The sequence below is a fragment of the Eucyclogobius newberryi genome, unplaced genomic scaffold (assembly GCF_026437365.1).
Source record: "Eucyclogobius newberryi isolate DKJ021-1_F unplaced genomic scaffold, fEucNew1.0.hap1 SCAF_15, whole genome shotgun sequence".
Lineage (NCBI taxonomy): Eukaryota > Metazoa > Chordata > Actinopteri > Gobiiformes > Gobiidae > Eucyclogobius > Eucyclogobius newberryi.
In genome coordinates, this window is record NW_027315779.1 from 1,485,025 (window position 1) to 1,509,819 (window position 24,795).

General features: G+C 41.8%; 1 protein-coding gene across 2 annotated transcripts in view; it reads left to right on the top strand.

Annotated features, from left to right (window-relative positions):
• The window catches only part of gabrg2 (gamma-aminobutyric acid type A receptor subunit gamma2), a 101,316-nt gene that overhangs the window by 22,216 nt on the left and 54,305 nt on the right, over window positions 1-24,795 (top strand). For both annotated transcript variants that reach the window (XM_072445692.1, XM_072445691.1), the window contains exons 3-6: window positions 9,451-9,518; window positions 15,140-15,360; window positions 19,146-19,228; window positions 24,161-24,298. In XM_072445692.1, the coding sequence (XP_072301793.1) occupies window positions 9,451-9,518; window positions 15,140-15,360; window positions 19,146-19,228; window positions 24,161-24,298 (510 nt within the window). The remainder of the gene's footprint in view (window positions 1-9,450; window positions 9,519-15,139; window positions 15,361-19,145; window positions 19,229-24,160; window positions 24,299-24,795) is intronic.

Consider the following 24,795-nt stretch of genomic DNA (forward strand, 5'->3'; position numbering starts at 1 on the left):
CTGTTACTGGGCCATGTAGCAACACACTGTGGTTTTTCATTTTCCTTCATGAAGATAAAATACCACATTTTGAAATCATCTCCATGGGAACAAACAGTCTTGTCTCTCTGCCAAAAAGCCCTCGCCGGGACTCGGAACTGGCAGTGAGTTTTAAGTTTCAACTCAATCAAGAAATAAAAACTATGAAAATCCCCGAATTCCAGTCATTCCTAGTTGGAAATTGGACGTCTGGAATGCACCAATATTCGAGCTCTGGATTGAATATAGCGTTTTGTTGCGCTGTTGTCTGTCGTTAATACTTTGTTTGTGATGATGACACAGTTGAAGCGAGCTAGAGCTGCACAATATTGGAAAAAGATTACATCATGCGATATGGCTGTTAAATACTGCCACATTCATATTACAGTCATATTGACACAATCATTTCAGTTAAAATAAACATATTTTCAGGCCTCAATGTATTAGTCATTGAGATATTGAGTATTAACGATCACACAATTATTTCTATTGTGCATTAAGAGTTTTTAAACACATTATCAACTAAATAAAGGTGGAAATGTGATGACTGAAGGCTTCTGGATAGAGAACATTTACCAATCAATCAATCGATCAATCAATCAACCTTTATTTATAGAGCCCTTTACAACACTCAAGTGCATTACAATAAAAATCAAGGCAATACAAAACATAAAAACTAACTAAAACTGTACAAAATAAAGTGTCACTACATTACAGAGTGTTAAAAGTCTGAATAAACACGCTTTAAGTCTAGATTTAAAAAGGCTAAAGTCTGTGATGGTGGTTGATTAAGTGTACATCAGAAATTGTGTATTCTTTTTTGACATTTGAACATCATAATGCCACTGTCTCTGGGACAAAAAGCTTTTCTTACCCATTGTAGAGTCTGTTCAGTCCAGATAACGATTACGCACATCAAAGTACGACTGTGATTATTGTTCATATTCAACTAGTCGTGATTAACATTGTAATATCGATTCTTCAGGATACTGTGCAGCTCTTTCCAAGCTTCCTTTTCAATGCTACACCGAAAGCTCGCGTGGCCAATTAATTCCGATTCCGATTGTGTTCGATGATGACAGAAACAGCCCATAAAACCTGCAAGCTTCCTTACAACTTCCAGACCCTTGCGTACTCACACTATTATCATGACACAAAGTGCATAAAGTATCATATGACGTGAGTAAGCCTGACCCACTGGCCTCGCTGACGTGTGAAGATTGATGGACGAATGACTGTCCACACACGGCGTATCTCTCTCTCCCCCGTCTTCCCCGCGGTCGGCAACGGTCGTCACGCTGCCGGAGGAGCTCTCAAACAGACAGGAGTCCACTTGGCTTCAGCCTGACGGACAGCTGAGCGGGACTAGTGCATCCTCCCCGTGCACATATCTCTATCCTGACATCCATCTGCAAGTGGGAAAGGACAGGTGCTTAGAGTCCATGAATGCTTGATTTACGGGGCCAGTATTTCTGCAGAAAACCTGTTTTATGGACGGGCCTGTCACATATAGTCTGGTGGGGGAAAGATGTATTACCACATATACTGAATGGGCTTTTCATGGGGTTCTCAAAGTTGAATTTCCACCAAAAATAAGTGTGATATAGATGTAGATCATATGAAACCAGCCGCTTTTTCTCCACGCACATTTTTCTATATTTCAGTCCATCCTGTTTGATGTATAGATTCAACTTGAGAAGCAATTTAATTCCGATGGAAGCTGCTCGATTAGATCGTTTTATTCATACGATCTCTTTGCACATCATAATTTTTAACTGTATTAAACGTGCCCTTGTAACCTTTTTCTGTTGGAGGGTCAAGTTATAGTTCAGAATGCTCTGTAATTGAATAAATGTGAATAGGAACTTGTTTCATGCAATGGAGGTTTGATTTGAGAGGCAATTTACTCCAGTATGAACTTATGATTTACCTTTAGCCGACCTATGGTACTACTCGTCATCATATCTTACTGTATGTTATTCATTCATTGAAAAAATATGTTTAAATGGAAAATAATAAGATAGATAATAAGATATTAAGATAATAAGATCAGGCCAAGTTCCTGTTTTATTGTTTCCAAATTATAAGGCATCACAACAGATTGTTTTATCCATGCACCAATATCCAAAAAAGGTTTATTATTATCTATCTGGTGTGAAATCCAGAGTTAAACTTGATATTGTTAAAGTTGATATTGACGAATATAGAATAAAGAACTGGAAATCCAAAAGAACTATATTTTCTTACAATGAGAGGGCATCAACAGAAGATAAACTAAAACTAGCTCTACAACTAACAATTATCAACTAGTCAAACAATTATTTCTATTGCATATTGACATGTTTTTACAAGATAAAGATAAACTATGCAAACTAATTTAGTGTAGTGAGTGTTTTATTGATTAAAATCACTCATGTTGATTTATAAATGCAGCTATAAAACATCTTTTGACATGTGCTTTGGGGTCTTTACTGTCCAGATAACGACCTACAATTATTAAAATAGTCAACAATTCAAATGAATCACAGTGGCCCTCAAATGAACACAATTCAATGTAAATCCTTATGTTTATGTTGTATCCAAGCATAATATTTGTGTTTTTTGATTTTCCCATTTCTGTTAATCTACACCAGTTGGAAGCTACGATTGCCTTGGTTCACGAGATATAAGACTGTAACTAGTCCCTCTGGCGGTTATCACATTTCAAAGCTGTGAAAAACACACCATAATGATCTGTCATGAGCTAACAAACCAATCAAAAACACTTGGACGAGCTTTAATGTGAGCGCACCATTGGGTGTGCTAAAGAACTGAAGAGGAGAGACAGCCTTATATTAAAGACTTTATTCAAATGTAGACTTTTGAGTTCCATCTCAAAGACCCCATCGATATTCTTTATATATGTCCCCGTATATTTCTCGTGAGGGCTACGCATCGGCTCCTGTGATGCAAAAAGTGGGTTAGCGGCGCCTTTTTAAATTGGAGGCTTGTGCTTTGAGGGTGCGATGTAGCCTACACTGCAAAGCTAGCTGCTACCGACTTAGCCATCATCTTCAAATAGCCTATGATCTTGTGTCTTCTGCACTGCCAAGCTACCGAGCCTCATACGAGTTATAATTAGCCAGCGATGCACTGTCATCACAGCCATATCGACCAATCAAGCCAAACAGTGGCCACGGTGTCGTCAGCCGGTCGACTTTTCTCTCCCAAATGCCAAGGATTTCGATCGTACGCAGATTGTGGCGTGTGTTTGAAGTCCATTGCGTTGCTTATGTAGCTCATTTAATGCCCCTGGGTTTGCTGGAGTCGAGTGCGCATGTGCGAAACGTGGAGGAAATGAGGCAGAGCGAAAGAAACGAGAGGAGAGAAGAGGGTGCCAAGTTGTAATTTATGATAATCCATGGCATACATCAAGGTCGTCGCCCTGTGAAAATTAAAAAAATTGATTAATTCAAATCTCAAAGGGACAATAATGACGTTTCTTGCACAATGTTATACAGTTTTCCAGTATTTTTGAGACTGTGATGTAATAGAACCGAGCAGAAGGCTATGTGGGTGCACTGGCAAATCTTACATAGAGCCGAAACTGAAGTAGAACTACAATTTCTTTCTTCCTTGTGGTTCTTTTATCTTTGTCCCTCTCTGGTTAAATTATGGATCTTGGCTTTGAAGTAAAGTAATTGCAGATGGCTCTTCAATATGTTAAATTTATGTATTCAGCTACATTCTCTTGAGCAAATGAATTAGTAATTATTAAGATGTTACGCAGTGTAGCACCAGGTGTCTTGTCAGAGTTGTATAGGTGTTTAAGAGATTTAGATCTTTACTTTCGTAGTCGTTTGATTTGTTGATGATGTCTTAGTCGACCAAAAAGAGCTAACTCATTATTTTACTGGAATGTTGAGGATTGGATACATTCCTAAATGACCTAGAGACTATATAACATGCAGTCGAGTGAGCTTGTGGTCCTGTGAGTGCAGTTAAGGTCAGATATTTGGTCAGATCATAGAGATACTTCAAAGTTTTGAGAGCTTTTGCCAGTTTCTGTCCTTTTGTCGATCAAGGTTTTCTTTTGTCCACTTCAGCCCTACTAGTTTGAATATTATAATTTAACAGCATCTTTTTCTGTCGCAGCATCTTTTTCTGTTGCAGTACATCGCACTTCAAAATGTGTTATGAGTATGAGCCGAGTGTCAGTGTCAGACCCGTCATCAGAACATATTGAACCTTGACTTAAATACCATCTCTAATGCTGCACTGCCTTTGTAGTTTACACTCTGAAACAAGGACCTCTCTGTGAACTAGTCCCATCTCTACAGCTCCACATCTCCACAGTTCCCCAGCTCCATTGCTCAGCATCCCCTTAGCTCCTCAGCTCCACAGCTCCACAGCTCTCCTGCTCCACATCTTCCCTGCTCCCCTGCTCCACAGCTCTCCTGCTCCACAGCTCCACATCTCCACATCTCCCCTGCTCCACATCTCCCCTGCTCCCCTGCTCCACAGCTCCACATCTCCACATCTCCCCTGCTCCACATCTCCCCTGCTCCCCTGCTCCACAGCTCCACATCTCCCCTGCTCCACATCTCCCCTGCTCCCCTGCTCCACAGCTCCACAGCTCCACAGCTCCACAGCTCTCCCGCTCCACAGCTCCACATCTCCACATCTCCCCTGCTCCACATCTCCCCTGCTCCCCAGCTCCACAGCTCCACATCTCCCCTGCTCCACATCTCCCCTGCTCCCCAGCTCCACAGCTCCACAGCTCCACAGCTCCACAGCTCTCCTGCTCCACATCTTCCCTGCTCCCCTGCTCCACAGCTCTCCTGCTCCACAGCTCCACATCTCCACATCTCCCCTGCTCCACATCTCCCCTGCTCCCCTGCTCCACAGCTCCACATCTCCCCTGCTCCACATCTCCCCTGCTCCCCTGCTCCACAGCTCCACAGCTCCACAGCTCCACAGCTCTCCCGCTCCACAGCTCCACATCTCCACATCTCCCCTGCTCCACATCTCCCCTGCTCCCCTGCTCCCCAGCTCCACAGCTCCACAGCTCCACAGCTCTCCTGCTCCACATCTTCCCTGCTCCCCTGCTCCACAGCTCTCCTGCTCCACAGCTCCACATCTCCACATCTCCCCTGCTCCACATCTCCCCTGCTCCCCTGCTCCACAGCTCCACATCTCCACATCTCCCCTGCTCCACATCTCCCCTGCTCCCCTGCTCCACAGCTCCACAGCTCCACAGCTCCACAGCTCTCCCGCTCCACAGCTCCACATCTCCACATCTCCCCTGCTCCACATCTCCCCTGCTCCCCTGCTCCCCAGCTCCACAGCTCCACAGCTCCACAGCTCTCCTGCTCCACATCTTCCCTGCTCCCCTGCTCCACAGCTCTCCTGCTCCACAGCTCCACATCTCCACATCTCCCCTGCTCCACATCTCCCCTGCTCCCCTGCTCCACAGCTCCACATCTCCACATCTCCCCTGCTCCACATCTCCCCTGCTCCCCTGCTCCACAGCTCCACAGCTCCACAGCTCCACAGCTCTCCCGCTCCACAGCTCCACATCTCCACATCTCCCCTGCTCCACATCTCCCCTGCTCCCCTGCTCCCCAGCTCCACAGCTCCACAGCTCCACAGCTCTCCTGCTCCACATCTTCCCTGCTCCCCTGCTCCACAGCTCTCCTGCTCCACAGCTCCACATCTCCCCTGCTCCACATCTCCCCTGCTCCCCTGCTCCACAGCTCCACATCTCCACATCTCCCCTGCTCCACATCTCCCCTGCTCCCCTGCTCCACAGCTCCACAGCTCCACAGCTCCACAGCTCCACAGCTCTCCCGCTCCACAGCTCCACATCTCCACATCTCCCCTGCTCCACATCTCCCCTGCTCCCCAGCTCCACAGCTCCACAGCTCCACATCTCCCCTGCTCCCCTGCTCCACAGCTCCACATCTCCCCTGTTCCACAGCTCCACATCTCCCCTGCTCCCCTGCTCCATAGCTCCACAGCTCCACATCTCCCCTGCTCCCCTGCTCCACAGCTCCACATCTCCCCTGCTCCCCTGCTCCACAGCTCCACATCTCCCCTGTTCCACAGCTCCACATCTCCCCTGCTCCCCTGCTCCATAGCTCCACAGCTCCACATCTCCCCTGCTCCCCTGCTCCACAGCTCCACATCTCCCCTGCTCCCCTGCTCCACAGCTCCACATCTCCCCTGCTCCCCTGCTCCACAGCTCCACATCTCCCCTGTTCCACAGCTCCACATCTCCCCTGCTCCCCTGCTCCATAGCTCCACAGCTCCACATCTCCCCTGCTCCCCTGCTCCACAGCTCCACATCTCCCCTGTTCCACAGCTCCACATCTCCCCTGCTCCCCTGCTCCATAGCTCCACAGCTCCACATCTCCCCTGCTCCCCTGCTCCACAGCTCCACATCTCCCCTGCTCCATAGCTCCACAGCTCCACATCTCCCCTGCTCCCCTGCTCCACAGCTCCACATCTCCCCTGCTCCCCTGCTCCACAGCTCCACAGCTCCACATCTCCCCTGCTTCACAGCTCCACAGCTCCATCACTTAATTGTGCTTAAAAGCCGAAGGTAATGGTGGTAACATCATGTGAGCTGGAGTGTGAGAGCAAGGCTGCTACGCGTGTGAATATTTGTGAATCTGTGATCGCATGGCCGCCCATGGTCCCTATAGTCATACATGTACACAACGTTTTCAGTGCAGCCTGAGGGGACAGAATCAACTCTGCTTCACTTTGCCACTGACATGAAAAAACAAAACCGTCCCTGACTCGTCCAGTGCATTTCTGTTGGCTTCTAAGTTTTGACCTGGTTAGGGAGTATTTAATGACATTAACACTTTTCAGATGATCATCCTAAATATGCAAAACAAATGTATGTACTTGTTTTTGCTGAGGTTTAAGTATCACGCACAATAAAATTGAGTATAAAATGTAACTTTATACCAGTTTTTAGAAACTCTTTTGCAATTTCTTGGTAGTTTTCTTATATATTATGATTTTGTTGATAATGTTGTCATTAGAAAGAAAGACATTCAAAAGAGTACATTATATTTCATATTAAAACATGCAGAAGATTGAAAGGTCTTAACCAAACTAAATAAATCTAACATGTAAAAAAATAAGTCATTAAAACAAAAAAAGTTCTTTACCACACGTTTTCGTTTGTTTCAATTGTTTTGTTTTCGAAGCTGAAGAAATTGTCTAGTAATTATTATATACAGTATATTTAATTGAAACAGGGCTGGCCTACATAAGGTTTCTTTCTTTCTTCTTCCAGTGATGCAACGCAGCAGAATAGAAAGATATGCAATTTAAAATGATGATAAATAACTGCTAAAATAGGCTTCAATCTAATTATTTCATCTAAAACATTCAAGTATAATTTGAATATAGTTAAGATACATTAAAATAAAGTAAAGTATAAGGCTGCAAAAGTCTTCAATATTCAAAATGAACCGAAATATCAAGAAAATGAACCTTTAAAAACTGTCCAAAATATTCTGCATCTTCACAATAGTTATTTCTGCATAATGAGTGTATTCTGTCCGTCCGCAGTCGTTCATAAATGCACAGACACACGTTAGATGGAGCAGAAAAGATAGCGATGACTCAGAGGAGATGACAGAGCGCTGATATGTGTTTGACCTGAGGCTTGACCACTTTAGCCCGACATCATGTGTGCGCCGGGTCTGGTGTGTGTCACCCAGGGCAACCGTCTGTGAGCTGTAACATACACAGGTGCAACACGAGGTGAACCACTGGATAGAAAGCAGTACGAGTAATACGACATAGATTTAGATGTTATACGGTGACAAATAATGTTAGCCAAAACCTACCGAGTGCATTGGGCACAGATGATGCAGATGTGCCCTTTTCTGGCCCAGTTTGGTTCAGCGGGTCAGCAATACAAGCAATGACCAGCCGCAAATCTGCTCATTCATGTTCACGTTGCATATTGTATATTGGTTTTTAAAGAATAATTCACATATTTTCACCACAAAATATTAGATCCTTTTGTTAATTATCTTAAATCATCACCACAAAAAGAGGATCTCATCGAATCAAGCAAAACTTGTTGAAGCTCTTTTTTAATTCAAACTAAATATATGTATAGATGATTTTAGATATGTGTGAGCTCGAATTACTCACTATTGACGCTCAATTTGTCCATGTAATTTCGTCACTCACTGCTAACATTTCAAAAGTGTGTTCCATTTGTTTTATATTTAAGTCAAAATTCAAGTCGCACTGGCTGCTAACCTGCTACTACTACTGCTATCACACAGCCTTTTCCATTGAGATTAAACTAACTTTGTAAAAACATTCATGAGCTCTGAGTAACCTTAGCATAGGCCTGTGTGTGATCTTTGGAACGGAGCCAGTCAGAGTAAAAGAGACAGAGAAATGGGCTGTAGTGAGGAGAGGATGGAGAGGCTCGCAGGGCACAGTGGGATTCTGGTAAATGGACCAGGACTTGGGACATAAATACTCACCAACTGTGTGGCTTGTGACACTGGCAGAGATGGACTGAACAGGGACTTGACCTCACAAATCTCAGGTGCAAACTGCTCTGGCATCAGCAAAAAGTAAAAATAAAATGGAGTTTTTCAACAGTGTAATGCCCCATTCATCCAGGACTGTTTCATTGTAGAAAATATTCAGTTTTATGGGCCATTACTGGGCTGTTAGATTAGTTACAGGGGAAACTAATAGATGAACAGGACAGGCTATTATCAGGAGGTTCCACCCGGTGCAGGTCTTACGCAGCCCCGAGTAGGATGAATGTCCGAGTTCTCAGACTAGATCCACAGATTGAGAATGACTTTTGGATTGAAGGTTTGTGCCTCGTGTCCAGATGACTACAACTGAATATCTACAATATAAAGTTGACAGTATATTTCTGTATCAGTTTTGGGAAGTTTAGGGAAGACATTTACCATATCGAAACTGGGTTTAAATGGGAACTAAATTCAGATCTAATCCTGGACTTGGGCAATATTAAACCAGGATTAGAACAGCACTAAAGCAAATTAATCTGGACTAAACTGGGCTCACACCAGGACCCAGGACGAGTGTGAATGCACCCATAGTACATAGAGTGTTCATTTGGTTGTCATTTACTGGACTTTACTGGTGATATCCATTCCATTTATTGTTGTTATTATAACATAAAAATAATAATTGTATTATTAAAGGTATACTTTACTATTCCCTTGTGAGGCACTTGACTTGGCATTCTCTGCACTTGACCCATCCTTCAGTGGACCTGGGTAACCGGTCAGGAGCAGTGAGCTGCCGTTGTACATCTCAGTTAGTGTAAAGTGCTGTTTTGTGTATCTGCAAAACAACTATTTGATTTCTATATTTTGACCCACCGAGATCACACTAACTGACTCTGTGTTCTGTTCTTCTTTGCAGTCAAACCCACGGTGATCCACACAGACATGTTCGTCAACAGCATCGGGCCGGTCAATGCCATCAACATGGTGAGTGCCACTGAAACAAGCACAGCCGATGAGCAAGGACTAAACCAGACTTACAACTGGAACCAAACTGTGATTATACCAAACCTGTAAGACTAAACTAGGACTGGAAAAGGACCAAACCACATCTACATCAGAAGGAAACGGGCTCATACCAGGACCAAACCAGGACAAGTGTGAATGCACCTCACTGAACCGGTACTAAACCTGTACAATAGACCTCAAGAATGACTAAACCAAGACTAAACTATGTATTAGCTCGATGGTTCAGGTTCTGACATCTGAATGAACCTGATCTAAACCAGGACCAAACCCACACCTTAAAATAAAAGTATCATGTCACCCTTAATGTTAAATTAATCTGCAGATGTTGAATATATTATCGCAAATATTTTTTCTTTTGATCAACATAGAATGATTACCGTATTTTCCGGACTATAAGTCGCACCGGAGTATAAGTCGCACCAACCCAAAAATGCATAATAGAGAAGAAAAACATATATAAGTAGCACTGGAGTATGAAATGCAGTTGCAAGTGTGAAAATAACAAATAATATCACATATAAGTCGCTCCGGAGTATAAGTATATAAGTATAAATATAAGTATAAGTCGCACCCCGGCCAAAACTATGACATTTCTTAGCCCGGAAAATACGGTACATGGAAATAGAATACCTAATGTATTTATTCAAGATCAACATTTAATTTTTATAAACCAATCCTTGAGCCTGGCTGGATCACATTGCCTTGAGCTCGGGCGTGGACCTGGCACAGACTCAGATCCTTCAGTCTGGCTGATGCTGGCTGTCGTGGAGGATTGGTTTGTTGGTCTAATCGCTGCACTGGCCCCTGCTCTTCTGGTGGAGCAGCACAATGCAGCGTCAATCACATCTTAACAGCCGCGCAGCCCTCTGCTCCGCAGCGCTCAAAGGTTTTCTGTTTAATGCGTCCGCTTGTACCTAGAGTCAACTCAACTTCAGAAATGTGTTTATTTGCTGCTAAAATGGACTGGAAAGAAAGATTGGCAATCTATTAGCAAGTGCTGCCCGGTGGTGGAGTGGTTAAGTCCCAGCACATGTACGCCAGGCTCCAAGTGCAGTCGGCCAAAGAGTTTGAATCCCGACTCTGACTCCCGACTGCACGTCTTCCCCTCTCTCTCATTCCCCACTTAACCCGGTCCTCTGCTGCTTAATAGAGCCTACGGGCAAAAAAATATTTAAAAAAACAAGTTTTCGAAATCAAAGCTTTTTACATTCCAATTTATGTCCCAATTAATCACTATTTTAGTTCAACTGTGAAAACATCACAACATATGCTTGCTTTCAATTAAATTAAAGGTCTTAGCAGTATGTATTTATTCCTTTAATTGTTTCCTATTTATACATTCTGAAGGTTTAATCCAACTTTTTGTTTGCGTTTTCCAGAGACGCTTTTTTTTAATGCAAATGTTTTCCTTTGCCAGGATGAGTAGGAGAGCTTATTTTCACTCTCCAACAGTTTTCACATTTATTATATTTGTATTATCAAATATAGGGCTGTGGCAGTAACAACAATACTTTCCACGTCCAATCAAACTGGGTCGTGGTGAGAGAGAACCGCATTCACTTTTATAAAACAAGCACTTATTCTCAAAGAGGTGTGGTCATCAAGGTTGTGGGTTTGAATTTAAGTTAAGATACAAACTTGAATTATGCTTCGTCGTGCTTATGGGTTAGTTCTAACACTCTGTATAATAGCCTATGTTTATTAAAAACAGATTTGTTGTTGTTTTATGTTTTTTTGGAGTATACAGATTTTGCATTAGGATGGAAATGTTGTTTCGACACAAGCCACATCCAAGTTTCCATTGGTGCTGTGATCACATCCACGAGATGACATCCACATGAATTTAAACTGATACCACTAAACCACTTTATTAAACTGATAAAGATAGTTTGTTGTTGATCTAATATAGGCATTGCAAGTTTATTTGTAGAGCACAATTTGTACACGAGGCAATTCAAAGTGGTTCACACACGACAGGTAAAAAAGGCATGACAGAAATCACAAAACAGTTAAGACATAAAAAAAGAAGAGTGCAAAGAAAATTCTTTCAGTCATATTCACAGCTCAACAAAACAGTTTTTGGCTTAGATTTGAGCATTGTCAGAGTAGAACCTGTCTCACATCTTCAGTAAGACTGTTCCAGATTTTAGCTGCATAAAACTGAAACACAGATTCCCCATGTTTAGTCCTGACTCTGGACTTAAGCAGAGCTGCTTTAAAGTCTATTCTCTGAGCCACAGGGAGCCAGTGCAGAGACCTGAGAACAGGACTAATGTGATCATACTTCCTGGTTCTAGTCAGGACCCGAGCAGCAGCGTTCTGGATGTACTGCAGCTGTTTTACAGCTCGTTTGGAGAGGCCAGTGAGCGGCCGTTACAGTCTAATCTACTGGAGACAAACGCGTGGATAAGTCTCTCCAAATCTGGTTTAGACACTATACTTTTGATTTTGGCAATGTTTTTAGATGGTAAAAAGCTGCTGATGTTATTGATTTGACATGTCTGTTAAAGTTCAAGTCTGAGTCCGTTATTACCCCCAGATTTCTAACTTGATTTGTAGGTTTTAGAGCGAGACTCTGGAGGTGACGCTAACACTTTCTCTTTGGTTCTGTGGAACAAAGACAATGATTTCAGTCTTGTCTGAGTTCAGCTGGAGAAAGTTGTTTTGCATCCACACACTGATCTGTTGCACCAGCAGGAGGCCCTCTGCACCAGCAGGAGGCCCCTCTGGCACCAGCAGGAGGCCCTTTGACACCAGCAGGAGGCCCCTCTGGCACCAGCAGGAGGCCCCTCTGGCACCAGCAGGAGGCCCTCTGGCACCAGCAGGAGGCCCCTCTGCACCAGCAGGAGGCCCCTCTGCACCAGCAGGAGGCCCTCTGCACCAGCAGGAGGCTCCTCTGGCACCAGCAGGAGGCCCTCTGGCACCAGCAGGAGGCCCCTCTGGCACTAGCAGGAGGCCCTCTGGCACCAGCAGGAGGCCGGTCCACACACTGATCTGTTGGATGCTGTGACAGAGTGAATCCACTGGTCCATAGTCACCTGTCGACAGTGAAACATAGATCTGAGTGTCGTCTGCATAATTGTGATAGGACACATTTTCACTGCGTATCAACTGACCTAACGGCAGCATGTAGAGGTTGAACAGAAGGGGTCCCAGGATTGACCCTTGGGGCTCCCCACAAGTCAGGGGCATGAAGTATTTCCGAGTATTTCCTGTCTTACATAAAATAAATACTTTCTGGTAATTGTGACGCTGTTATCTTTATTTTATGGCAGTTATTCCCGCAGGTTGTTCATGTCATAAACTAGAAGCACTGTCCTGCATCACATTACTCTTTCTTTATTTTTTCTTTCAGTCTGAAGGCTGGAGGAAGCTGTCAGAATAATGGTCAATTCACTTCAGTTTGGCACATGGCTGTGTTTGTGTCATTGTTTTGTGTTTGGCGTCCCGCTGGGAGCCCACTCTTATTGTAATTCCTCAGAACAGAGTGCTACACCGAGGCACTGTTCCATTTGAGTTAGTTTTAGCTCAAACACCCACAGCTAAAATCCACGCTCACACGCCGCAAGTGAGGCCGGGAGGAGGGAGAAGAAAATACAGTTCGTGCTTGTGGCCTGATTACAAGGTCTGCATTAGGGTTGCACCTCAAAAAACAAGACAAATACATACCGCGTTTGCAATACCAGCCATTAATTTCAGCAGGTATTGATACTGAAAAGGATTTATAAAAACACACACAAAAACAACACATACATTTAAATAAGCTGTAGAATGGTCTTAATTATTAATGACATTTCCCCATGTGGAACAATAAAGGATTATCTTATTATCTTATCTTATCTAATTGACACATTTTAATTATTTTAATGTTTGTGGATTATAAAAAGAAGACAAACTGAATTTACATCACAACTAGTACATTATAATTATAAAAAAAAACTACAAATTGTTTTATGTCAAAAAATAACTAGAAAAATCATAGTATCATTGTTGTATCGAAATATAGCTTTTTCCTCATTACTGGAATTTTGAAATTTGGCCGAGGGGCCGGGACAGGAAAATATGGTGTGTTTGTGTGAACTAATGAATTACTATAAATTACTATAATAAAAAAACTACAACTTAATGGGACAATTCTTCAAAATGAGTAAGAACTAGATCAGAGAGTGAGTTGCCAGAGCCAGGACTTGAACCAGCGACCCAGTTTTTAAAGGCTTTTAGTTAAGGGCATGTTCTAAGCAGGATTCAAACCCCAGTGTCACCTTTAAACTAACAATAAAGACACTTTTTGTAACACTACTAGTTTCTTTTAAATATCTGCACACACAATCAGTTACTTCGCGTCAACAGTGAAATATATATTCAAGAAAAAACGGACAAGACCTAAGAAATAGTTATGTAAAATTAAGGAAAAGGAGGAGGAATTTTGGCCCCATCTGCTGAAAAATGCTCTAGAAAGTGGATGGATGAAAGGTTTTTCCCCAATCCTCATCAGAGGCCTTAAGAACTCCCACGTGTTTCATTTGGTACTCATAATTTACTTCAAAGTCTTCGGTCTCTGCGCATTCTCAAAGGCCGTTGGGCGGGAATGTTGTTTTGCCCTGGTTCAGGACTCTGGTTCGCCGTAGATTCGGGCTTTATTGTGTCCTCAGCGTTGTCAGCAAGCTAATGCCTCTTTGCCCTCCCGCGCACAAATCCCCACATTTCTCCTTTGCCGTCCCCTTCCATCTCCCTTCTTTACTTTTGAAACCTGGAGGCTCTGGCTTCCGCGCAGAATAAACCGGAGCTCTCGATAACTCCGCTTTATCCCCACATATGGACCGCAGCTGCTATTCTCGATTCATTCCATTACCCAAAACCTCATGCGACAGCTTCAATAGGAGATACTGTTGAGTGTCTGTGTGCGGACAAGGCCACGCAAGCCACGGGGTTATGAGGTTAGATAATCCCGGAGCCAAACAAACGAGGGGATTATTAATTGGCCCAGTGAACATTTAATTTTCAGGTTGACAGCGTCTAGATGGCCTTTTTCAACAGCGTACTCGCAGAGGGACAAAAGGACTGGAGAGGTGCCATCTTGTCTGAGGAGGTGCTCTAAGAGTGAATGGAATTGATTTGCATAAAAAGCTTACAGACGTAGAGTTTGATTTCATACATGCAGTAATGGGAGATTATACTATGCATTTGCAATGGCATGTATTCAATCTGAAGCAATGATAACGTCATATGAAATAATGAAACATATTATTTTAGATAGTCTCAAAGGAATTGCTCAATGTCTTAGATGTGGAAAAAGACAAAAACCAAGAATGTGACTGAGAATGTGAGAATGTGCAGGCCTTTCTGTGTTGGGTTTGTGTCTTTCTCCCGGGTGCTCTGGTTTCCCTTACCACTAAAAACTAAAAACCTCCGGGGGCAGGACTCCTATGAAAAATATTTATTAAATTTGAGTAAAATTGGTCTTTTTGTTCATTAAATCAGTTGAAGCGCTTGTCAAGTGATCAAAATGACAATATTTTATCATCATCATAACATAAGATCTTCACATTTTGACAAACCCTCCCACGCTCTGTCTCCAGGAGTACACCATTGACATCTTCTTCGCTCAGACCTGGTATGATCGGAGGTTAAAGTTCAACAGCACGATGAAGGTCCTGCGGCTCAACAGCAACATGGTGGGCAAGATCTGGATCCCCGACACCTTTTTCCGAAACTCCAAGAAGGCCGACGCCCACTGGATCACCACGCCCAATCGGATGCTCCGTATCTGGAACGACGGGCGAATACTCTACACACTTAGGTAGATTCCACTGTCGTCTCTTTAAATCTGCTGTTGTGTTACACAGGAAGCTTTAAATGTTTTAGCTCTTAGTAAAGGCGGTACCATTACTTACTATACTATATATAACAATCCAACTCAATTGAGCTTTTTCTTTTTTCTCATTTGAGCTTTCAAGACATCTTTTAAGGATTTTAAACACGCTCTATCAGTGTCTGAAATGAAACGTATTGAATTTCTGAGCCTAACCCTGGTTAAATCATTGGCTCGAGGGAAACTAAAAGCAATTAGAATAGCCCACAATTTACAAGCCAGCTGCATAAATGATTCATTGTATTGATTAAGTTAACCAGGCCCCAGGCACAGTTCAAATATCTCCTTCAAATATTTGCCATTAGACACAGTTTGAAGTGTTGAAGTGTTTTGCCCAATGACACAACATCAGAATGCAGTAAACGGAGCTGAGACATAACCATTCAATACTGGTTCAATACTGGTCCAATGCTGGTCCAATACTGGTTCAATACTGGTCCAATGCTGGTCCAATGCTGGTCCAATACTGGTCCAATACTGGTCCAATGCTGGTCCAATACTAGTCCAATACTGGTCCAATGCTGGTCCAATGCTGGTCAAATACTGGTCCAATACTGGTTAAATACTGGTTCAATACTGGTCCAATACTGGTCCAATACTGGTCCAATGCTGGTCCAATGCTGGTCCAATGCTGGTCCAATACTGGTCCAATACTGGTTAAATACTGGTTCAATACTGGTCCAATACTGGTCCAATACTGGTCCAATACTGGTCCAATGCTGGTCCAATACTGGTCCAATACTGGTTCAATACTGGTCCAATGCTGGTCCAATGCTGGTCCAATACTGGTCCAATACTGGTCCAATACTGGTTCAATACTGGTCCAATACTGGTCCAATACTGGTCCAATACTGGTCCAATACTGGTCCAAGCCAAGTCAAGGAGAGATATTTGCACTCTCTAAAATGAGTCCAAAATATTTTACAAAGGCTAAATCATTAAGGCGAGACACTGCAGGTGAAATAGGAACAAATTAAATTTAGCTATATCTATTTGAAATCTTCTGTTATTTTTTAATTAATGTAAGAAGAACATATGTTCTTTAATCATTATAAATGTGTTTGTAAAAGGCCTTTTAAAGTGTAAAAACTGCCAAAATTGCACATATTTGGGAAATAAATCTGAAAAACGAAAGAAGCCTGGTTTTAATGTCCTTTTGTTTTCATTTTGTTGACATATTAGATGAGATTAGAGGGGATTTTGGACCTTATTTAGTGTTTGAGTAAACTAGATCTGACTGAAAATAGGCATACAAAACACATTTTTCCTTACTATTTTTAAAGTTATCGTAGAACTATAAATCAGGCTTGGAAAAATATATATCAACAAAACCCTCTGTACGAGCCGGTCAATATGTTGTACAAGTTTGTAACGATTGGTGTGTAGTTGCAAGCCCATTCATTAAATTAAATTAAAAACACATCTTTAGGTGCTGCTTAGACAACTTGGTTGTTTGAACACTTTTATGTGGCTGAGCAAAATAATACGTCTGTTTGCTGTAACCCGACCGACCCGCTATGAAACCAGCCGACTGAAAAATAAATATCAGCATTTTGATGAAAAAACATCAAAATCTTTTATTTTTCAATTATTTCGCCGACTCGCCGACCTGTCTGTCCTGAACCACCAGGTCAAATATTTGTATCACGCTTGACTTTCATCTCAAAGAACTGATAACGCACCGCGTAACACATGAGCGTCATCATTTTCAGTCCTCCACATGCGTCTGTAACAAAACAGACCGCCCATGGGAGTCGTCATATTGCCTTTATCAAATTGGTTTACCCTTGTCGGCGCCACTGAGATGTCCAGAGTAATGCCATGCTCTGTCAAGGATTGACACACGCCCAGTAGCGTCATCACAACAAACATGGCGGCCCCCGTGTCCCCCGCATGTTCCCCCCGCTCGCCTTAGCTACCGAAATAAAGGATAGCGTCGTACAAAATGTCGATTGAAATATCTTAAAATCGTGAGATTTAGTCTCCCGATCGGGTTGATAGAGACGTTTTCCGTCATTGACTGTTGAAGCCTGACCCCTGGTGGTCATTCCGACTCAAAAATGACAAAATTTTGATCTTTTTTTTTGCCTTCAAAGTGAAAAAAATAAGAATTTGCCTACCGACCGAGCCAGATGAAAAATGTTGACTCGGGTTACAGCAAACAGACAATTTATTTGGGGCAGCCTGATGAGAATGTTTTTTTTTGCCTGTAGTAGTGTCGCCTAAATTTATGCACACACAATATTAACTAATGCTTAGGATAATAACATAAACAGACTTCAAAATGCAGCTTAAACCGTTATTCAAGAACATTACCCCCGTAAGCCCGGGCTCGTTTCTGGCAGTTGTCCACGGAGCCAGCTGCACTCCCGTTGTGTGGAATCTGTAGCTCTAAGCAAAATGTCAAGCGCTATAAGGAGGCTTGATTAGAGTGAAATAATGCGGCTTATTATCATGTACCTTGCCATCATAAACACAGCGGCTGGTGGACTGACAAAGCAATATCTCAGCCGCAGTAACGAGGAGAGCCGAGTGAACTCTTTCTGGACTCGGTTGATGGATCCTCCTCTGTGCACAAAACCACCTACTTCATTAACGTGGTAACGAAGTCGGGGTTTAACGAGTGTGTAATTAGGATGACTCGGGACAGTGATAAAAGCCCATGGACGGTTAAAGTTAGGGTACACTGCGTTATAAGGTCATTGGATCATTCAAAGAGAAAGGTAATGATTAGAAAATAAGTGATGTAAGTGCCATTAAAAAAACATCACTTTTAATTTGACTGGATTCAATTAATAATGTGAATGAGGTTAATAATACAATACTTTTCAAAGTAACTCACAAGCAACTAAACATTGATCGTTACAATATGATTCATATGCACTGGTAGCTGACACTCTAGAGATGGAGGAGAGGCAAAAGGTTTTGATTTCCCAAAGCCCAGAGTGTCAGGGGTCCAGAAAATTACATTTTAAAAATTAATCAATCTTCACATAAGTCAATATTAATTCATTTACAACCCCCTCGGGAAAATATTTAGATTCACTAGAAAGCAATACACATTTCATTTGAACTGTCCCTAAAAGAAGAAAAGCGATTTCAAAAACATGTTTTATTGCAAATATTATATTACAGATAGTGTACAGAGGATATATACGCTATTTTACTGTATATTCATCATTATTTCACAATAAAGCAGCCAACTAAAACTAAATTGACTAGTTGCTGCTGACATATTTGTTATTTTGTCGCAATATCATTTAACATAGCACATCATTATGATTTTTCTTTCAAGCATTGCAATTGCAACTTGACCAAAAGCCTGAACGTATAAACAAGAATCACGTGTCTTTCAGAACATGTTCCTATGATATAAACTGGCGGGATATTTAGCTGTTTGTTTATAGTGTGAAGCGTATTCCTCCGTAGTCTCAAAATTGTCATTATTGATTTCCTAATGTTTAAGAATCAATATCCAAATACCAACCAATGCTAAAACTAGTATCAAAACTAAAATGTAGACTGTTATTTTAGTACAACAGAACTAGTAGAAGACAAGATAGTCATTTTAAAGAAACTACCATTATTTACTGTTGAAAATGAGCCTGATGTTCTGCCCGCGCTGGTTAAACATCCATCTTGTGTTGTCCTTCTTCACGGTAACTACAGGACCAGAGGCAGCTCGCATGTTTCTAAATATTGTCTCTCCACAGGTTGACGATCGACGCAGAGTGCCAGCTTAAACTGAACAACTTCCCGATGGATGAGCACTCGTGTCCCCTGGAGTTTTCGAGCTGTAAGTTTGGGCCATATGTTCCGGAAACCCAACTGCCTCCATCCCTCTTCTCTCTCCCTCTTCTCCCTTGCTCGCTCACTCTTTATATACGACCGTTATCGCCGAGAAGTACATTTGAGGCGAGACAACGGAGACACCGGGGAATGGCACGCACAAGCTATTCATTCTGTTAAGCAATTTGGCAGAATAAAATGAATCTACTTTATTTGGAGAAACGGTTCGCTTAATTTTGTTTGTCAGAAGAGGGACAAACACATCCAAAAACTAAGTAGCGTGCAAGACCATGACAATTATGAAGCAATGAAAGAATGAAGTATACAAAGCTAAAACAGCTCCCAAAAGTGTATTATTATCGTACACCACAAGTCACGTTTCGGGCGTTGTAGCTTCATTTTGTGGCATAAAGGCTGAACCCAAACTCTATCAGGCATGAGAATTCACGCTCGCTCTGCGTTGTGCAAAGTCTCTTTTTCAGAGTGCCATACGTCTTGTTTGTAGACAGGGAGGTCAAGGTTTAAGCAGAGAGAAGACTTGGTTGGAAAGAAGAGTCTCTTTAAACAGAAATGGTGGCTTAATTTGCGAGCAGCGTCCTTTCGCCTTGGTCAAGTGAGGAATCAAGGCAATTATATGCTAATCAGGTGCTTAATAGCGGTGAGGAGCAGCAGTTAGCTAACAATAGGACTGCAACGGTCCTTAACAGGGCTAACAGGTAAACAAAAGACTGGTTACAACAAACAGAGCATTTTTTAGAGCAAAATGGGAGGTGTGTTATTAGCTTGCAGGTTGTTGTTAGCATTACAGACGGCAAAACTCAGCTCTGACACCTGAAAGCGGAGAAAGGCGCATACAAACGCATTGCGGTGAATAATTAAGATGCGAAGAATGTGTTTTGAAAGTGATAAATAACTTTGGACCACTGCAAACCATTTAAGAATAACTTCTATTTTTGAAGTTTTATTGACAAAGTGATTATCAGGTACAGCGATATTACATTTAATTTAGTCGGCCATGCTGTGAAAAGGAAGGAGCTGAACAGAAACCTGACAGAAACAACACTTCTGCAAACACCACCAATCACACCTTCACTCATTTATAGATATTTAAGCAATAATGGAGACGACTTGCTCCAGCACATGGCGATCGAAGTGGGTATCAAACTACTAACAGCAGTTTGTATCTTTAAAACACACTTAAAAGACTTGTCCACTCACTCTTACTCTATTTAAAAAGTTTTCGGTAACATAATACACCGGAAATATTTCACAATGAATGTTGCTTCCTCTTCCCAAGACTAAGAATTGATCCTCTGCGTTTCGATCAATATTTTTTTTTCAGAAGACATTTCAGACAGTGACCCAAGTCCAAGTGCAGCGCGTTTGCAACGGACGGAGGCTAAGTTATGCTAATGAGGTTACCATGGATCCGCAGAGAGATGCACCATGGGAAATTCCCCTGAGAAACTGCGTCTTTGTGAGCCGCAGAGAAAGAAAGAAAGAAAGAAAGGAAGAGAAGAAGCGTTTGGGTAGCGTGCCAAAAACCAGAAAACAAGCATTTCATTTAAATTTTATGAAAATGCTCGGCGTGTTTTCAGAAGTTTTAGCGCCCGACGCAGCCCGCGGTCGCTCTGAGGCCGCGGCAGGACGAGCACAGCCGTCGGCGACGATCACGAGGCGTCATTTCCTCGACACGTGCCGCAAAGGGGAAACCGAACGTGGCGCTACAAACCGAGCTCCTGTTTTCGATGTGGGGAGATAAGATTAGCAGCACGGCGCGCGGTCGTGTTTGCTATGCTAATGTGGAAGAATGTAAATTTGCAGTGTGGCAGAAACGTCATGGATCAGAGAGGAGTTCTTGGCAATACATTTGTACTGCATCTACAGCCTACGGATTTGAACGTATGGTTTGACTTTTACGGGATTTAAAGTCGAAGAACAATGTCAATAGAAGGGTGCACTGTTAAAGGCGCACCGTGTCACTTTTCTGTCGGGGGGCCATCTGCTTTTCTCCGTGGAGCCATTATTTGTTGAAAAAATATGTAATTATTAAAGTAAATGAGTGCCCCCTTAACCTGCTGACATCATCACTATAGTTTGTTGGTAATTAGCAAATATTTCTGTAAGAATAGTCTTCTTAAAGTCTGATAATACAAATAAACAGCTATACTCAAACACTGTTAGCCCTGAACATGTGTCATTCAGTTTTCATAATTATGTGCAATCCTGTCATATTCATGTGCAATACTGTGGCATAATGTCAATCATCCTGGTGCAATATTTTCTGTCCATATGACATCTGTAAATTTTTTATATACGTTTTTTATGAGTAATCTGTTTCGTTATTATTATACTTATGTGCCTAATCTGTTTCTGTACCTAATCTGTGTTGCAACTCTGGAATTTCCCCATTGTGGGACAAATAAAGGTTATCTTCTCTTATCTTATAGCGTAATGGGGAGCGAGAAAGAGAGACATACAACAGATACGTTTGGCAGCTACATTGTGTACAGTTTCATTAGGTTGGACATGAATATAACACAGTATAATCAGTGAACTATTGCTTTGTACAGTATTTATGGAAGAGGTTTGGAACCGTGGCAAGAGAAGATGATTCCGGCCGAGCTTCCAGAAGTGATTTTCCTGTTAGTCGGCCAGAGACGCCCAGATCGTTCCCACAAGAACAAAGTGAATCAATAATTTGCAGCCAGCGAAGAGCCAAGCTGCAAACTGCCTGTACATAATGTGGTAGATGGTTAGACGCCCGCGCTGTAAGGCTTTAAGTGCCCTGGTGGAGCGTGTGTGCGGATGAAAGAAAACCCCTCTTTTATCCCGATAGTTTCCTCTGGAAGGAAAAAACTGTGCCAAAGCTGTCGACTCACACTACATTTATCACTCTAATTAAACATGGTGTAATTGAATAAACAAAATAAACCAAAACAAAGAATTGAAATGATATAGTTGGAAGTAGGTTTCGAAAATAAAGACAAAACTGGGACTAAACTGGGAACTAAAGTTGGCCTGGACCAGGAATAGAAACGGACCAAACTAATTCTACATTTGAGGTGCTTGTCCTTGACGCCGGTTTTATTTGGTCCTTGTTTTGGCCCAGTTTGAGTCCTAATGTGGACCTTGTTTTGTCCCGTTTGGTTCTGGTCTTGGCCAGGTTTAGTCCTCATTTTGAAATAGTCAACGCACTCTAGGATTAAACTGGGCTCAAACCAGGACTAAAACAGGACTAAAACAGGACCAAAACGCACCCTAAGTATGGTCTTGCACTGTGCACTGTCACTGAATGGTCTGTTTTCGATCATTTTTCATATATAAGCTGCGCCGGAATTTAAGGCGCATTAAGCGAAACAAAACTTGTACGCGATTTTGTGTGGTACCCGTTTCGTTTTTTAAGAAAATTGAAGGCTTTTAAGTGTGCCTTACAGTGCGGAAAATCAATACTAATCCAAACTAGTTTTTCTTTTTTACAGTATTACAACTCAAATTAATTTCCACATAATAAGAAAGCCTAATCTCAGCGGTCAAGTGGCCTCAGATTGCTCGCTTTCATTTTCACAAATTGTCTTTTTCAAGTATAAAATAGTCTTCATAATGTGTGTTTTAACATTCCTCACTGTCTCTCAAAAAACGAGTTTGATGGGACGAAGATTTGGTGGATAAATGTAGTTATGTAACAGTTCCTCCATGAAAGACACTAGCGGCGCTGTGAGCATGAACGCAAGTGTGTTACAATATTGACTAGTTTTAGCATGTTTAAAAGCCTTTTATGAGAACAGTGAAGACGCTTATATCTGTTCTAGAGGTGGACTGTATATGTAAAAATAGTGATACTATTGTAACTGTTTTTCAGGTATTTCATAAATGGTCACAATAAACGATTACATAGAATTTTTACACTAATTACTCTACAGTTTAGAGAATTAAAATCACAGTAAACCAGTGATGGGCGATACCAGTGATTTTTGTTTTGACCTCTCGCAATATCGATACGATACCGATACCAGAGTGTTCAAATGCACTGAAACTCCTCTACTATAAAGAGTTGTACCTTTTTTTCTTTTCTTTTACATGATCTTTTCTCCAGCCCAGCTTGAACTGATCTACAATACTGTATATGTACAAATAAAATATATATAATATTGTATCATCTGTATTTTAGCATGAGAATAGATACTTTCGATACCTGATACCTTGATATTTGGTATTGATCCGCCCATCACTAGTAAACTCTTTTCCAAAAGACAAAAGAATACACAGAAATCATGAATTGCCATTCATAAATGAACAAAGAAACACAAAGTATGCAAGTTGTTGTTACTGATATAATATTTATTGTACCACAAGATTGAACTCGATATAGTTGATTATCGTAACAGTCTACTTGTTTTAAAATCATGCAGAGTATAAATATTGATTATAATATATTGATTAATTATTAATAATCTATTAATAATCTTTCAAACAATCAAGGGTATAAAGTGATATTTCTGTACATTTGTGGATATTTTTTTATTCTGTTTTATTGCCAAAATATCTGATGAGCTTTATGGGTTTTCTGCATTATTATTTATCGATATCACCTCAAGTCTATTCTGTCACTGCAGGTTTGTTTTTTGTACACTCAACTTCATCATCATTTGCATGCATTGCTTTTAATACAACAAAGATGAACAATGCAATCCTTAAATGATCTCAGTCTCTTAAAGATATGGAATTTGCTGCACTTTTTTCCAGGGGACGTTACTGTTATTGCAGGAAATACTATATATATATATATATATATATATATATATATTTCCAACCATTCTAACCTTCACTGCACATCATTTTACATCTACCTATACATTTTTATAACCTAATTATGCAAAGGAGACTCTATAGGCACTGCCCTTGCGTGTCCCCTAACCCTTTGCCTCTCTCCTCGCAGACGGATACCCCAGAGACGAGATTGTGTACAAGTGGAAGAGGAGCTCCGTGGAGGTCGGGGACATCCGCTCCTGGAGGCTCTACCAGTTCTCCTTCGTGGGCCTGAGGAACACCACCGAGGTCGTCAGGACTGTGTCAGGTAGAGCACCGTGCGCTTCTGTTCACGCCAGGGCGAGAGCGGGTATTTCCATGTCTGAAGAATGATCCAAAAGGATTTATTTTGAAGGTGGCGCGCAAGGCTGGTGGTCCGATCTGCCTGATCTGCCTCTCTCTACAGACATTGTGTTTGAAAATGTGCTCAGAGTGACCAATAGACAGAAAATCACAGCCATTGTATTAGTCGTGGATGGGACGAGGCATTCGGCAAACAAAGCACACAATATGGCGAGTCAGAGTTTTGAGCCATTAGGGGTTGAAATTATTGTATAGAATATGACTCCACTGTCAGTTGCCAGTTTTCCATTACAATTTATTTCATTTGTTTGATATTTTTGCTGTCATTGTAGCACTGTTTTGGGAATTACAGTTTCTCAACACGTAAACATTTCTACTACATCTCTAGTAGTCTAATGTCCCACTATAATTATTCAACCACATCTATTACATGTGTCATTCTAATTTATGTACTAATAATAA